The sequence below is a fragment of the Choloepus didactylus genome, chromosome 2 (genome assembly GCF_015220235.1).
Source record: "Choloepus didactylus isolate mChoDid1 chromosome 2, mChoDid1.pri, whole genome shotgun sequence".
Lineage (NCBI taxonomy): Eukaryota > Metazoa > Chordata > Mammalia > Pilosa > Megalonychidae > Choloepus > Choloepus didactylus.
Window position 1 is genome coordinate 29,361,570 of NC_051308.1, and position 15,009 is coordinate 29,376,578.

At 41.8% G+C, this 15,009-nt stretch overlaps 2 protein-coding genes across 3 annotated transcripts in view; one reads left to right on the forward strand and one right to left on the reverse strand.

The window, feature by feature from the left end:
• The window catches only part of ADSS2 (adenylosuccinate synthase 2), a 59,724-nt gene extending 48,205 nt beyond the window's left edge, over nt 1-11,519 (reverse strand). Inside the window, exon 1 of the mRNA XM_037822363.1 lies at nt 11,222-11,519. Within this exon, the coding sequence (XP_037678291.1) occupies nt 11,222-11,404 (183 nt within the window). The 5' untranslated portion in view covers nt 11,405-11,519. The remainder of the gene's footprint in view (nt 1-11,221) is intronic.
• Nucleotides 11,520-11,922: 403 nt separating this feature from the next.
• The window catches only part of CATSPERE (catsper channel auxiliary subunit epsilon), a 244,006-nt gene continuing 240,919 nt past the window's right edge, over nt 11,923-15,009 (forward strand). Inside the window, exon 1 of one of the 2 annotated variants that reach the window (XM_037822416.1) lies at nt 11,923-11,954. Coding sequence is in view for 1 of the 2 variants with exons in the window: in XM_037822373.1 (XP_037678301.1) it covers nt 13,374-13,438 (65 nt within the window). In the remaining variant the exon portion in view is untranslated. Of the gene's footprint in view, nt 11,955-12,141; nt 13,439-15,009 lie in introns of those variants that run through there. The other variant, XM_037822373.1, reaches the window with a different exon arrangement.

Here is a 15,009-nt window from a genome sequence, read left to right on the forward strand (position 1 = left end):
AGTGAAGTGGGTCCCCTCCCGGTAATCTGTAACCTGTGGGTCCCCCTCCCCCTTCAGTCTGTAAAGTAAAAATGTGTAAGCAGTACTGAGCCACGAGGAGGAGGGAGTGAAACTGTACAGTTTAAAGGAAGTGAAACTGCGGTTGTACCCATCAGCCAAGCATAACCGTTATAACAATCAACAATTGCACCGTTTCCAAGTGAAACTTTTTGTAACCAAGTGAAACTTTTTGTAAGATTTCTAAATGCCATCCTTGCTAAATTGTCTTTTGTAACCAATAGCTAACTGCCAACTCTGCTTCTGTTAAAATAGCTTGCTTGCGTTTCCAGGATGTGGTTTCTGTCTATATAAGGCACCAGCACACACAGGTCGGGGTTGCTCACTGATTTCCCTGTGTGGAGTGACTGTGAGCAGTTGCCGGTCGGCTAATAAAGGCTCTTAAAATTCTGTTTAGCTGTCTCATACTTTAACTCGCGGGCACCGTAACAAGGAGACCCTCTCACAAAAAGGCTACATAGAGGCAGGGCAAGAAACAGAAAAACAAGAGTTGAAAAATTCTGATCAACTAAATACAACCTAAATAAGAGGTCTAGAATATGTTGAACTGAACAACAGAGGTCAGAGAACAAAGCCAACCAACAAGAAACCCCCAGATAAAAGAGAAAATGAGCTCCAGAATAAACTAATCAAGAAAATCAGATGCCTAGACAACTTAAGATAACAAGCCACACTAGGAAACATGAAAATATGGACCAGCCAAAGGAACAAACTAATAGTTCAACCGAGATACAGGAGTTGAGGCAACTAATGCTAAATCAATTCAATGAACTGAAGGAAGAGATAGCAAAAGAGATGAAGAATATAAAGACAACATTGAATGACCATAAAGAAGAATTTGTAAACTTTAAAAAACAAACGGCAGAACTCGTGGGAATGAAGGCCACAATGGAGGAGATGAAAAACACAATGGAGGGACACAACAGTAGATTTGAACAGGCAGAAGAAAGGATCAGTGAACTGGAAGACAAGACATTTGAATTCATACACATAAAAAACCAATGGTTAAAAAGATGGAAAAATAAGAGCAGGGTCTTAGGGAGCTGAGTGACAACATGAAACACACAAATATACATATTATGGGTATCCCGGAAGGAGAAGAGAGGTGAAAAGGGGCAGAAAGAATAATAGAAGAAACATTCACTGAAAATTCCCCAACTCTTATGAAAGACAGAAAATCAGAAATTGAAGAAGTACAGCATACCCTAAACAGAACAGATCTCAACAGACTACTCCAAGACACTTACTGATCAGACTGGTTCAATGTCAAAGACAAAGAGAGAATTCTGAAAGCAGCAAGAGAAAAGCGATCCATCACATACAAAGGAAGCTCAATAAGACTATGTACAGATTTCTCTGCAGAAACCATGGAGGCGAGAAGACAGTGGAATGACACAGTTAAGATACTGAAAGAAAAAAACTGCCAACCAAGAATTCTATATCTGGCAAAAGTGTCCTTCAAAAATGAGGGAGATTAAAATATTTTCAAACAAAAAGACACTGAGAGAGTTTGTGAATAAGAGAACAGCACTACAAGAAATACTAAAGGGAGTGCTACAGGCTGATAGGAAAAGACAGGAGAGAGAGAGTTGGAGAAGAGTGCAGAAATGAAGATTATCAGGAAAGGTAAAAGAAAAAAAGAGGAAAAAATAAGATATGACATATAAAATCTAAAAGACAAAATGGTAGAAGAAAGTACTGCCCTTACAGTAATAACACTAAATATAAATGGATTAAACTCCCCAACAAAAAGACAAAGACTGGCAGAATGGAGTAAAAACACAGGACCCACCTATATGCTGTCTATAAGAAACTCACTTTAGACACAAGGACAAAAATAGACTGAAAGTGAAAGGTTGGAAAAAGATATTTCACGCAAACAACCACCAAAAAAAAAAGCGGGAGTAGCTATATTAATATCAGACAAATTAGACTTCAAAAGTAAAACAATTAAAAGAGACAAAGAAGGATACTATATATTAATAAAAGGGTCAATTCACCAAGAAAACATAAAAATCATAAATATTTATGCACCAATCCAGAATGCCCCAAAATTCATGAAGCAAACACTGAGATCACTGAAAGGAGAAATAGACACCTCTACAATAATAGTTGGAGACTTCAATACACCGCTCTCATCAATGGATAGAACATCTAGACAGGATCGTTAAAGAAACGGAGATGCTGAATTGTACGATAAATGAACTAAACTTGACACTACATCCAACAACATCAGGATACACTTTTTTCTCAAGTGTTCATGGAACATTCTCTAGGATATAACACATGTTGGGTCACAAAGCAAGTCTCAACAAATTTAAAAATATTGATATAGTATACAAAACACTTTCTCGGACCATAATGGAATGAAGTTGGAAATAAATAAAAGGCAGAAGGTCATAAAATTCACAAATATATAGAAGATAAACAATACCCTCTCAGAAAACCAGTGTGTAAAGGAAGAAATTACAAGAGAAATTAGTAAAAACCTTGAGACAAATGACAATGAAAACACAACATATCAAAACCTATGGGATGCAGCAAAAGCAGTGCTGAGAGGGAAATTTATTGCCCTAAATCCTATATTGAAAGAGAAGAGAGGGCAAAAACTGAAGAATTAACTGTTTACCTGGAAGAATTAGAGAAAGAACAGAAAACTAACCCCAAAGTAAACAGAAGGGAAAAAATAACAAAGATTAGAGCAGAAATAAATGCAATTATAACAGGAAAACAATAGAGAGAATCAAGAATACCAGAAGTTGGTTCTTTGAGAAAATCAATAAAATTGATGGACCGCTGGCTAGGCTAACAAAAAAAAAAGAGAGAGAGTGGATGCAAATAAATGCAATCAGAAATGGGAAAGGAAACATAGCTACTGACCCCGCAGAAATTAAGGAGATAATGAAAAGATACTATGAGCTGCTATATGCTAATAAACTAGACAACTTAAATGAAACGGACTTCCTAGTAAGGCATAAACAACCAACATTGACTCAAGAAGAAACAGATGACCTCAGCAAACCAATCACAAGGAAAGAGATTGAGTCAGTCATCAAAAAGCTTCCCAAATGGAAAAGCCCAGGGCCAGATGGCTTCACATGTGAATTCTACCAAGCATTCAAGAAAGAATTAGTACCAATCCTGCTCAAACTCTTCAAAAAAAACTGAAGAGGGAAAGCTACCTAATTCATTCTATGAAGCCAACATCACCCTAATACCAAAATCAGACAAAGATACTACAAAAAAAAAGAAAGAAAAAGAAAGAAAAGCAATTATAGACCAATCTTTTTAATGAATATAGAAGCAAAAATCCTCAACAAAATACTTGCAAATCAAATCCAGCAGCACATTAAAAGAATTATACACCACAACCAGGTGGGATTTATTCCAGTTATGCAAGGCTGGTTCAACACAAGAAAATCAATTAATGTAATACACCACATCAATAAATCAAAGGAAAAGAACCATATGATCATCTTGATTGATGCAGAAAAGGCATTTGATAAAATTCAAAATCCTTTCCTGATGAAAATACTTCAAAGGATAGGAAAAGAAGGGAACTTTTTCAATATGATAAAGGTGATATATGAAAAACCCACATCTAACATCACACTCAATGGGAAGAGACTGAAAGCTTTCCCTCAAGATCAGGAACAAGACAGGGATGCCCACTGTCACCATTGTTATTCAACATTGTACTGGAAGTGCTAGCTAGAGCAATTAGGCAAGAAAAAGAAATAAAAGGTATCCAAATTGGAGAGGAAGAAGTAAAACTTTTACTATTCGCAGATGACATGATTCTACATACAGAAAATCCAGAAAAATCTACAGCAAAGCTACTAGAACTAGTCAATGAATACAGCAAAGTGGCAGGCTACAAGATCAACATGCAAAAATCTGTAGTGTTCCTATACACAAGCAATGTGCAACAAAAGGAGGAAATCAAGAAAAAAATTCCATTTACAATAGGAACCAAAAGAATCAAGTATTTAGGAATAAACTTAACCAAGGACACAAAAGATCTTTACACAGAAAACTATAAGAAACTGCTAACAGAAATCAAACAGGACCTAAAACAATGGAAGAATATAACATGTTCATGGATTGGAAGACTAAATATAGTTAAGACGGCAATTTTACCTAAACTGATTTATAGATTCAATGCAATACCAATTAAAATCCCAACAACTTACTTTACAGAAATAGAAAAACCAATAACCAAATTTATTTGGAAGGGCCAGGTGCCCCGAATAGCCAAAAATATCTTGAGAAAGAGGAACGAAATGGGAGCTCTCACACTACATGACTTTGAAACATATTACAAAGCTACAGTGCTCAAAACAGCTTGGTACTGTCATAAGGACAGATACACCAACCAACGGAATAGAATTGGGTGTTCAGAAGTAGACCCTCGCATCTAAGGACAATTGATCTTTGATAAGACAGTCAAGCCAAAGCAACTGGCACACAGCAGCCTCTTCAATAAATAGCGTTTGGAGAACTGGATATCCGTTTCCAAAAGAATGAAAGAAGACACCTATCTCACACCTTAAACAAAAAAAAACTTTGAGAGTTAAATGCTGACAACACAGGCTACCAGGAGATACATTTGATGCTGAAGGACTACAGAATGTTTAGCAGGATTGATTGTATAGATCCAGAAATAGATAGCATAACACTGTGTGATGGTAGGACAGTATTGTAAGTATACTGAAGAAAGATGTCTGTGAGTAAAGCTAAAAGAGGTGGGATAGAAGAATGTATGACAACAGAGGTAAAGATAGATGATGAAGACTGGGACTATATAACTTGGCAAAAACTGGAATGGCCAATGACTGTTACTAAATGTACAAATATAAAAATGCTTTTGCATGTGGGAGAGCAAATGAATATCAACCCTGCAGAGTATTGAAAAAGGGATGGTATTTGGGAAAAAAACATAATCAAAGCAAACTGGAGTCTATGGTCAACAGTAACATTGTAATTTGCTTCCATTACATGTAACAAAGGCAATACACCAACGCTAAGTGTGTATGAGAGGGGGATATAGGGAAGGGATATGGGATTCTTGGTAGTGATGTTGTTTTCTGTCCTTACTATTATATTGTATTGTATGACATGTTATTTTTCTTTTTATCATCTTTTTTTTTAAATATTATTAATTTTATTATAGTCGTAGGTTTACAGAAAAATCATGCAGAAAGTACAGTGCCCACATACTCCCACCCACTTTTCCCTATTATTAACATTTTGCGTTAGTATGGTACCTTTGTTACAGCCGATGAAACAATATATTAACTATCGTCCATAGTGTACATTAGAGTTCATGATAAAGACCTTTTTGAGGGCAGGGAAGTATCTTTTTTTCTCTACACAGCCCCATCCACACTAGAACAAACCAACCCTGATTTCACCTCATCTTTCCGGTTGTTAGTCCACTGGTCCCAATTTGGTGCTATGAAAATACAGTTTCCAAAATACACAACCACTGCGTCCGGGCCAGGCGAGAGAGCCTCGCAAAGCAGCGCGCAACTTGTACTTCCCGGGGTGGTCGCCAGGGGCCGCCGACCTCTTTGTTTTCCTTTCTCGCCTGGGGTCGAGGCCGGAGGCCTGGAGAGCGCATGCTCTGGGGTAGTTTGCAGCCGGGCCGGAGAGCGGTGGAGTTCCTTGTGGTCCATCTGCAGCGAGGTAGGTCGTGCCCGTGACCCGCGGAGGGTCCTGGAAGAGGGCGGAACGCGGGGCAGCCGCCGCCAGAGCACGGGCTTGTCCCGCGGCGGGCGGGAGCCGTTACCCGCGCGCGCCCGGGTCCCACCGCGCCGGCCCACGTGAAGCCCGGCGGCAGGGAGGTGCGGGCGCGCGCGACCCCGGCCTCGCGGGGCCCGGGATGGGAGCCGACTCACCGAGCGAAGGGCACGCGGCTCTCACGTTCGCCCCGCGGCGCCCGCGCGGGGGGAGATTCAAACGGCCCGAGTGCGGCGGGCGGGTCGGCGGGAGCGCGGGGCGGCGTGCGCGCGGCTGCAGCGCGCTGGCCTCGAGGACTTCGTCCGCCCGGGGTGCGCAGACCCGCGAGCCCCGCGGGCCGAGCTATCATCTTTTTATTATTTGCTTAAAAAAATTTTTTATAGTAATCAATATGTTCAAGTGCTGATTGTGGTGATAAATGTATAACTTTATGATGATACCATGAACGACTGACTGTACACTGTGGATAAATGTATGGTGTGTGAATATAACTCCATAAAATTTTAGGAAAAAAATATATATAGGAGTAAAAGTGTTGGAGAAAACATGGAGAGAGGGATGTACCTATCTACTGTTGATAAGCAGGCAGAATGGTACAGCCTTTCTGAAGGTCAGTGTGGTGGTTCCACAAAAAGCTAGGTATGTGGGGGCCATGAGGTCCTGCAATCTCATTATGGGGTATGTCATTGGAAGATCTGACAGGAGAGACATGAATGGACATTTGCACACTGGTGTTCATGGAGGCAGTATTTATGATTTGCAATGGGTAGAGAGGGCCTAAGGGTACACAGACTGAGGAACAGAATGGTGAACTGTGGTGTATGCATACAATGGAATATTGAGCAACTACAAGAAGGAGTGAAGCTGTGAGACATGCAACAAGGTGAATGGATCATGTACACTGCATTTTAAGTGAAGTACACCAGAAATAAAGGCAAATGCTATAATGCCTCACCAATATGGACTAAAATATGTCAACTCAGAATTGAATCTTAGAACACAGCCTAAGAGGGGAACGATTATTGTAATAGTCCCTAGATTGTAAGCTCTTACAGCAGTCAAATCTATTCCTGAACTGTAATGGCTATCTCCAAACTTTGAGATGCTGATCCCTTAGTGTATAACCTAATTGGTCTCTGAACATTGGGTATCTGTGTTACACCTGAAACTCAGAGCTAGAGCTCAGCAGATAAGAATGTCAGTAACAGCACATACAGCAACTTTAAAAAAAAAAAAAAAAAAAAAAAGCTGAAAAAGAGCCCGGACTTCAATTAGTGATATGAATGAAGCAGATCTGGTTAAGACTAAGACAAACTGGGCCAAAGGGTAAAGATCGAAACTGACTGTGTTTTAAAACTTCAACTTCCATGTGAGACCAAGGGAAGAGATGTCTATTTGGTGCAGGACTTACATTTTCTAAACAGTATAACTCTACAGTCAGTTTGTTCAGACACCACAATTACATGGAACTTTGAATAAGAAGTGAGATATGGTAGGTTAATATAGGTTAGAGTGAAATGGTGACACATCCCAAAGTAATTTGGGCAGAAAATAAAAATATATTTACAGGCCCCCCTGAGGAGCTGGGGGAAATTGCAGAAGTGTTGGACTTCCTCACCTGGACTGATGCTCATGTTGTTACAAACACTGGGACTAGTGGTTTGATGTGCTTGGTCCTCTGTCATGGGACGTGGCCTTATGAGGCTTGTTGCTGCAAAGGAGAGGCTAAACTTGCATATAATTGTGCCTAAGAGTCTCCCCCTGGGCACCTCTTTGTTGCTCAGATGTGGCCCTCTCTCTCTTTAACTAAGCCACCGCGGCAGGTGAACTCACTGCCTCCCCTCCTACATGGGACCCGACTCCCAAGGGCGTAAATCTCCCTGGCAATGCAGGATATGACTCCCGCGGATGAATCTGGACCCGGCATCGTGGGATTGAGAATACCTTCTTGACCAAAAGGGAGATATAAAATGAAAAGAAATAAAGTTTCAGTGGCTGAGAGATTTCAAATGGAGTCGAGAGGTCACTCTGGTGGACATTCTTATGCACTATATAGAGAATACCTCTTAGGTTTTAATGTATTGGAATAGCTAGAAGTAAGTACCTGAAACTATCAAATGCCAACCCAGTAGTATGGACTCCTGAAGACGATTCTATAACAATGTAGATTACAAGGGGGGAAAGTGTGATTGTGAAAACCTTGTGGATCACACTCCGTTTATCTAGAGTATGGATGGATGAGTAGACAAATAGGGACAAAAACTAAACGAAAAATAGGGGGGGGATGGGAGGGGAAGGTTTGGGTGTTCTTTTTTACTTTTATTTTTTATTCTTGTTCTGATTCTTTCTGACGTAAGGAAAAGTTTTGGAAATGGATTGGGGCGATGAATGCACAACTACATGATGGTATTGTGAACAGGTGATTGTACACCATGGATGATTGTATGGTATGTGAATATATTTCAATAAAACTGAATTTAATTTAAAAAAAAAAACAAAAAAAAACCTGTGCTGGTATCCTTCTCCAGCATTCCAGAAAGAATTAATTACTCCTTCACCTCTTCTTTATAGCACTCTATCTATCTATCTATCCACCATCCACCCATCCCCATCCTGGCAATTGTTTGTTCACATAGCAATTGCTTCACTAGACTGTGAGCTCCTGGTGGGCACAATCCCTGCCTTTTTCAGCTTTCTTACCCCAGGTCTAATTGGTTCCCTTAAGATCCTCAATACATGTTTTTTGGATGAATGAACTGTGTGTAAAGTTGGTCCTATACTTAGTTCTCTTTTTTTCTGAAAAGATGTATTGACTTAAAACTAAAGCATCAGTAATGGTTGTCCTTTGATGCAAGTCCTACATACCTACTTATGGATTTAGAGTACCTACCAAGTAACTCCCCATAAATCCAGAATTTGAAAACTATAAGCCTTAAGAGCTATATTGATGAAAATGACACTAATTTTGCATGTATTCTTTCCAGAAAGACATTTTATATAAACATATATAGATAAATGTAATGTTGGCTTTTATTTTTAAAATTGTATTTTAAACTCCATTTTATATGGGAAGAAATACGTTATTTTATGATTCCGTTGAAATATGGATACATTATATATATGCCACTTTTAGAAAAATAACACTAGATAATATTCTACTTAATGGTATGAATATGGCAAAATATATACTAAAATATAACAAAGTACAATATTTCAATAACACAAAACTTGAAACATTAAATACAGCAGTCAAGGTCAAAATGGTTTTCCAACATTAGTTGACTTTTCCTGGCTTTCTTATACACAATCATTAAGAATTTCAACACATTCCATATTCTTTGTTTTTATAAGCCAGAACTTTCTTAAATAGCTGTCGGCTTACTAGGAATGGGCAAATAATACAAAGTTATCAAGGTGAATCACAAAACAAGGATGTATAAATCTATTCATTGCTTGTCTACTTTTCCCCAACATGACTAATAAGAATCTTCTAATGATGAGCTCTGAAAAAGCACTAGAAGAATATAAAGATTTTAGAAATATACAGGAAGGCAGTAAGTCAGAAAGAAAGGTGTACAGGTGAGGAAATTCTGCCTAATAAGTCTGATCAGTTGTCTCTCCATTATCTTCAGCTCACATTTTAAAGCCAAACTTGGCTCCTTCTCAGTCACTTCTCTCTAGGCTTTCCAAGTGCACCAGATCAGATTAGTACATGAACTCCTTCAGGACAACTTTCACTGTGACATAGTAACACCTTCTCCAATCTACAACTGACTCTGATGTTTTTTCAAAGGGATATTAAAATTAAGGTTCTTTTAGAATAAATGCTAAGGGTTATGTTTCCAGAACCTACTTACAACCCAATTTGTACCTCAACCTGAGTATATTATTCCAGATAAAGGGGATGCTGGGAATGACAGAGTAAAGGTGTCAAACAGGCCTCTTTCCCCTTCTACCCTGGAAGAGAGTTAGGTATTCCCATTCTTTCCCCACAGTATGGCCAGATCTGATTTTAAGATGAAAGGAAGGCGAGCCTGAGTTTCTGGAGCCAGCTCCTTAGGCAGTGTGGGGTAGGAATTTGAGAGCAACACCTTTGAGAGAGCTATTAAGGGGTATGGGTTTCAGGAGGAAGTGGAAGAATAGGATGTTGGACGGGAAGGAGAGGTGGTGGTAGTAAGAGGCAACTAACTGATGTAACAGTATCCTAACCAAGGAATGGGTACCATGGACAGGGTGGATATCTGTATGAAAACAAACAACAACAACAAACAGAACAACAACTACAAACAGAACAACAGGATAAGCCAGAGAATATGTGCATTTAGCTTTTTATGTAACTGTAATTTTGTTTCTGCATGTTCATATGACATTCCATTTTTTCAATCAAGTGAGCATACTAACTTGTTAGAACACATACAGCATGGCATTATCATATTACACTACATACTTTCAAGAACAAGAGATACTCTTGCAACCTAAAGGACAGCAGTTAACTTCAAATACTACATAATATTTTGTTTTGAAAGTGGCTATTGCTCAACTATTTCAAATTCTGAAACTATGTATAGTTATCTGAAAGCATTACAGAGGCCTAGCCTCTAGGCTGCTTTCAAAGCAAAGGACAAATAGGAAGAAAGGGTACACTGAAAACCACGTGTCTCCCCGTAGGAAGTACATTACCATTCCACTTCCCAAAAAGTTCACTTTCTATGTGACCCTAGCAATGTAAATACTAGATTTGACATTAATGTATTTACTTGCCTTACTCTTTAAAAGAGCAAGGATTCCTTCCCCTGGGATCAACAAGTAAAAATAATTCCCTTTTTAATATCAATTTACCAATAAAAATTCGAATTAAAAAATCGGGTGCAAAGCCCAGAGGTGGGTTCTGATGTCAACAAAGTGGACCGGAGGAGGCAAAGCTCGGCACGCTTTGGCCTGCAGGTGGGCGGGTGTTGAGTCTGGATTTCAGGAGGTTTCGGAACAATCGAATCCTACTTAGCCATCCTGAACGGCTTCTGCCACCGCGCAGCCTCAGCCCCGAGTCCGGCGCAGGCCTCGGGCCGCTGGAGCTCCTCAAACTCTTACGCTTACCTCCCCTACCCGGCCCCATTCCTAAGGCTGAGCACCGGTCCCAAGACAGAAAACTGCAACTCCCTAGGCATCGCGCATCTCTCAAAGCCTCCCCGTCAACCTGCATTTTCCTCCAGTGCCCCCTCTTCTCAGCCCAAGACCCCGGGTCAGGGGTTCCTGACCTCCCGCCATTTCTCCACGTCGCCGCACCCTGCGGTAAGCGAGAACCTCAAGGTGACACCCTATATTGGCTGGTGGATTTGGGTTCTGGGCCTGAGTTCCTGGGCACTAGACACCAAGCAGTCCGAGCTCGCGGGCCCAGCTTCCCGTCAGAGCCTGGTCGCCTCACCTGGCAGCGGCAAACGATGTCGGCGTCCTGCGCCAAGAGATCCACCACCTTCCCTTTGCCTTCATCGCCCCACTGCGCGCCGAGCACCACCGTCACTCGGTTCCCTCCCGGTCGCGCCCTGGGGCGGCCACAATTGCCGTTGGGAAGGGAAGATGCCGCCGGGTTGGTTTCGGCGAACGACATGGCTCCGGTGACGCGCGGAGAGCCCGAAGGAGACGGCGAGGAAAAGTGTACGGACTGAACTGCTCTGCGGCCGCGGAGCAAGCCACATGCGGAGGAAGACGGAGCCAGAGGCCGGCCCCGCCCCCGCCCCCGCCCGGGCCACCACCCTTCAGCCAGGCCCCGCCCCGCTCTCCGCCACAGCAGACTCAATGGGGGAGCATGACTGCCCCGCGCAGGCCGGCCTTGGCAGCACCGCCCGGAGGAACGGGACCTGGTGGCAGCAACCGCCGCCAGCCGGGACCCGAGGCCACGCCCCTTCCGCAGCCTGGCGCGCCATTCAAGTGAGGACCCCGGGAGCGGAAGGGGCAGAGAGAAGGGGCAGGGCTTAGAGCCCGTTTCAGACTCAACGCCCCGCCTACCCGCCCCTTCTCTCGCTGTTCAAAGCGGCTGGGAGCTGGTGGGGTGCATGCTAGAGCCACGAACTACAGCTTCCGAGATGCAGCTCTCTGGGCTGCAGCGACGTCCTCTGGTGCCATAGCGTCTGCCATCTATGGATTTCAGTTGCTGAAAAGCTACGTGTTTTTTTTTTTTTTAATTTAATATTGGTTTTATTAAGGAATGAGATAGCGTGTACGAAATACAAGGGTGGAATTTCAAAATAAAAATAGTATGGAATGGGGAAGTATAGGTTTAAAGTTGGAAAATAGAGATCTAGAGACACGGATCAAAAACGGCAAACTCAAGTCAATAAGGTAGAAAACATTAGACTTGAAAATCGAGAGATCAAATAGAATACTAACCCCTCTTATTTTACACTTCAGTAACAGAGCTCTGAGAGGAGTGAATTAACCAGTGTCATATAGTATATGCCAGATACTGTAAAGCACTTACCTTTTAATCCCCACTATCAATATGAGGTAGATAATAGTATCCGTATTTTACAGGATCCTGAGGTTTTAAAAAAGGTAACTTTGCTCTAGTGAGACTTGATTTGGTACCTACACAGTCTGAGGCCAGAGCCTACACCCTTATTTATATTCCACTTCTCCTTAGTGTTTCAGTTGTGGCTGGATTCCAGAGTATACCTACTTTTCATACAATACTTTTTCAACTACAACACATTTACTATGACATCTAATTCTGATATATTGCTTCAGAAAAAAAATGGGAATAGAATCGCGTTATATAAAGTGTCTCCCAAATTATATATACTGTCACATTCTCTAATGGTTCCTATAGCACATTTTAGCATTTTACTATTTCTATTCAATGATTCATTCAGTAAACATTAAGAACCTTCTACAAACTAAGATTGTGCTGGACACTGATGACGTAAGAGTGAATAAAGATACACTAGCATCCCTCAAGGATTCATAGACCATTTGGTCTGCAGAAAGTAAATAAATTATAATACGTGTTAATGTTGGTGTTTATCTTAGCTTTACCAAAAAATTATAGAACCTTTATAAGCAAAGATGCTGTAATATTTCTTTGTAGTCAAGTACAAGAGGTAATGTTGGGTATTATAGTAAGTGCTCAGTAAGCACATACTACTGTTCATTTCTGTTCAATTTAATCATTTATGGAGTGCCTGCTTCCTGAAAAACAGTGCCAGGTATGTATTTACTATTGCATTGGTAATATATAGTCACAACAAAGATTTGGCTAAAAGATACGCTAACTTAAAAGTTTCATCTTCAGTCAAATCGGATTTTTCGGTGTTTTTGCTATCTCACTCCAAAAAAGCACATTTCTGCCCTGAAAGCCGGTTTACATCTTGGCACCACAGCGTCTAACTTTCATGCCACCAGGGAGCCCAGGTAGCGGGCCGGTGCACGCACACTTTTCCTTCCTGGTGAACAGGAGCGGTCATGACCCAGCCCGCCGGGTACCCGAGCACCGCCACTGCGTGTTCGGTCTGCGCCCAGCAGGAGCGCGAGGTGCCTTCGGGGCGCTGCGAAGGCGGTTTGGCTGAGGTGGCCCGGACGCCATGTCGGCTTGGGGCGTGGCGCTGCTGCTGTGGTGGTTGAGTTCCGGAGGCTCGGCCGTGTGGAGGTAGACAGACACCCGTCACGGGCGGGCGGGCCGGGCTGGGTCGCACCTAGGGCCGGGTGGGGTGGCCGAGCTCTGTCCCAGGCCCAAGTTAGCGGCCGCGCGCCCTGAGTAAGCCAAAGAGACCCGCAGGCGGTGGCCGGGGCTTCTCTCTACCCCGACGCCGTCCCACCCCCCCGGCCATCCGCTCGGCAGACGGTCGCCTCGTCCCCCAGCTCGCCCAACACCTGCACGGGCCTCTCGCCCCTCCCTCTTCCTAGAGTTTTCAAAGCACAAGCTTGGAGAATGGGGGGCGCTGGGAGGACTTTGCGATCACGTCACTGTCCTCTGGACAGCTGAGCCTCCACGAATCCTTAAACCAGTTTTTCCCTGCCGCACTCTTCTTTTTCTAGAGAGAGGAACAAACGACAACCAAAAAGTCGCCACTAGAAAATTTGGGGAGGAGGGGGCATGTTACTAGGGTAAACATCTTAAAAATAGTTACTGGTTTATGTTAGGTAATTGAAACTGAACGTTTTGTGAGAAAGTGCCTTATAAAATGTAAATCACTGTACAAATGTAAGTATAGGCGAGTTGATTTGGGGAATAACCTTAAAGTTCTGAGAAACCATCAATACCAGTTTGGTTTTTGTTCAGCATTTCCCAACTGCTTATTGGAAAATGTATCAAAAACTTCTAGAAAGATTTTCAACATAGGTTAAGATACAGATGATTTACTAGGAAATCTCATTCCCGGAATATTCTATTCAATGGATGTTTTGCTATAACAATTATTACCGTCTAACATTAAAATTTATCCATCATAGAGCTTTCAGAGAGAAGGGATCCAGGATACCTCATTGGACAGATTGAGGTCAAATAAAGAGTAAAAATAGTCATTGTAGAGAGTCAGTGTAGTAGTGAGAAAGAGCAAAACTTGCAAAACAACTTTGCAAGTCTCCGTTTTTTTCTCTTTAAAAGGAAGATAATAAAATCTATCTAATGCAATTGTGAGGCTGGGATGTAATGATATATTCAAAGCTCTAAGCGTTATTATTAAGGATGGCCTGTGAACTCAGGGAGTTTAAAAACGTTTTATGTTGTACACCAGAGGTCAGCAAACTTTTCTATAAAGGGCCAGGTAGTAAATATTTTAGGCTTTTTGGGCCATACAATCTCGGTTACAACTATGCAACTCTGCCATTGTAGGGGAAAGTAGCTACAGACAATAGTAAATAAGTGGGTGTGGCTGTGTGCCAACAAAATTTTATTAACAAAATACCAGTGAGTTTTGGCCAGAAGGATGCAGTTTGCCAATCTCTGGTCTACACTCATAATTGAAGGAAATTTTAATTAGAGGTTAACAAAAGCAAAGATGTTATTTTTCCCATTCTAGACATAGATTTCCTGAATTTTGTTTCATAATAAGGTGTTTTTTTAAAGGACAAAATTTCTTAAGTTTAACGTAATGGATTTTTAAAATATTGTTAACTTTTGGGGTGGGGCATGGGGAATGCCTTTTTAAGAAATCCTTCTTATGGGCAGAGAGCATATGTGTATTGTGGGGCCCTCCGAGGAACTGGGGAGAAACGCCA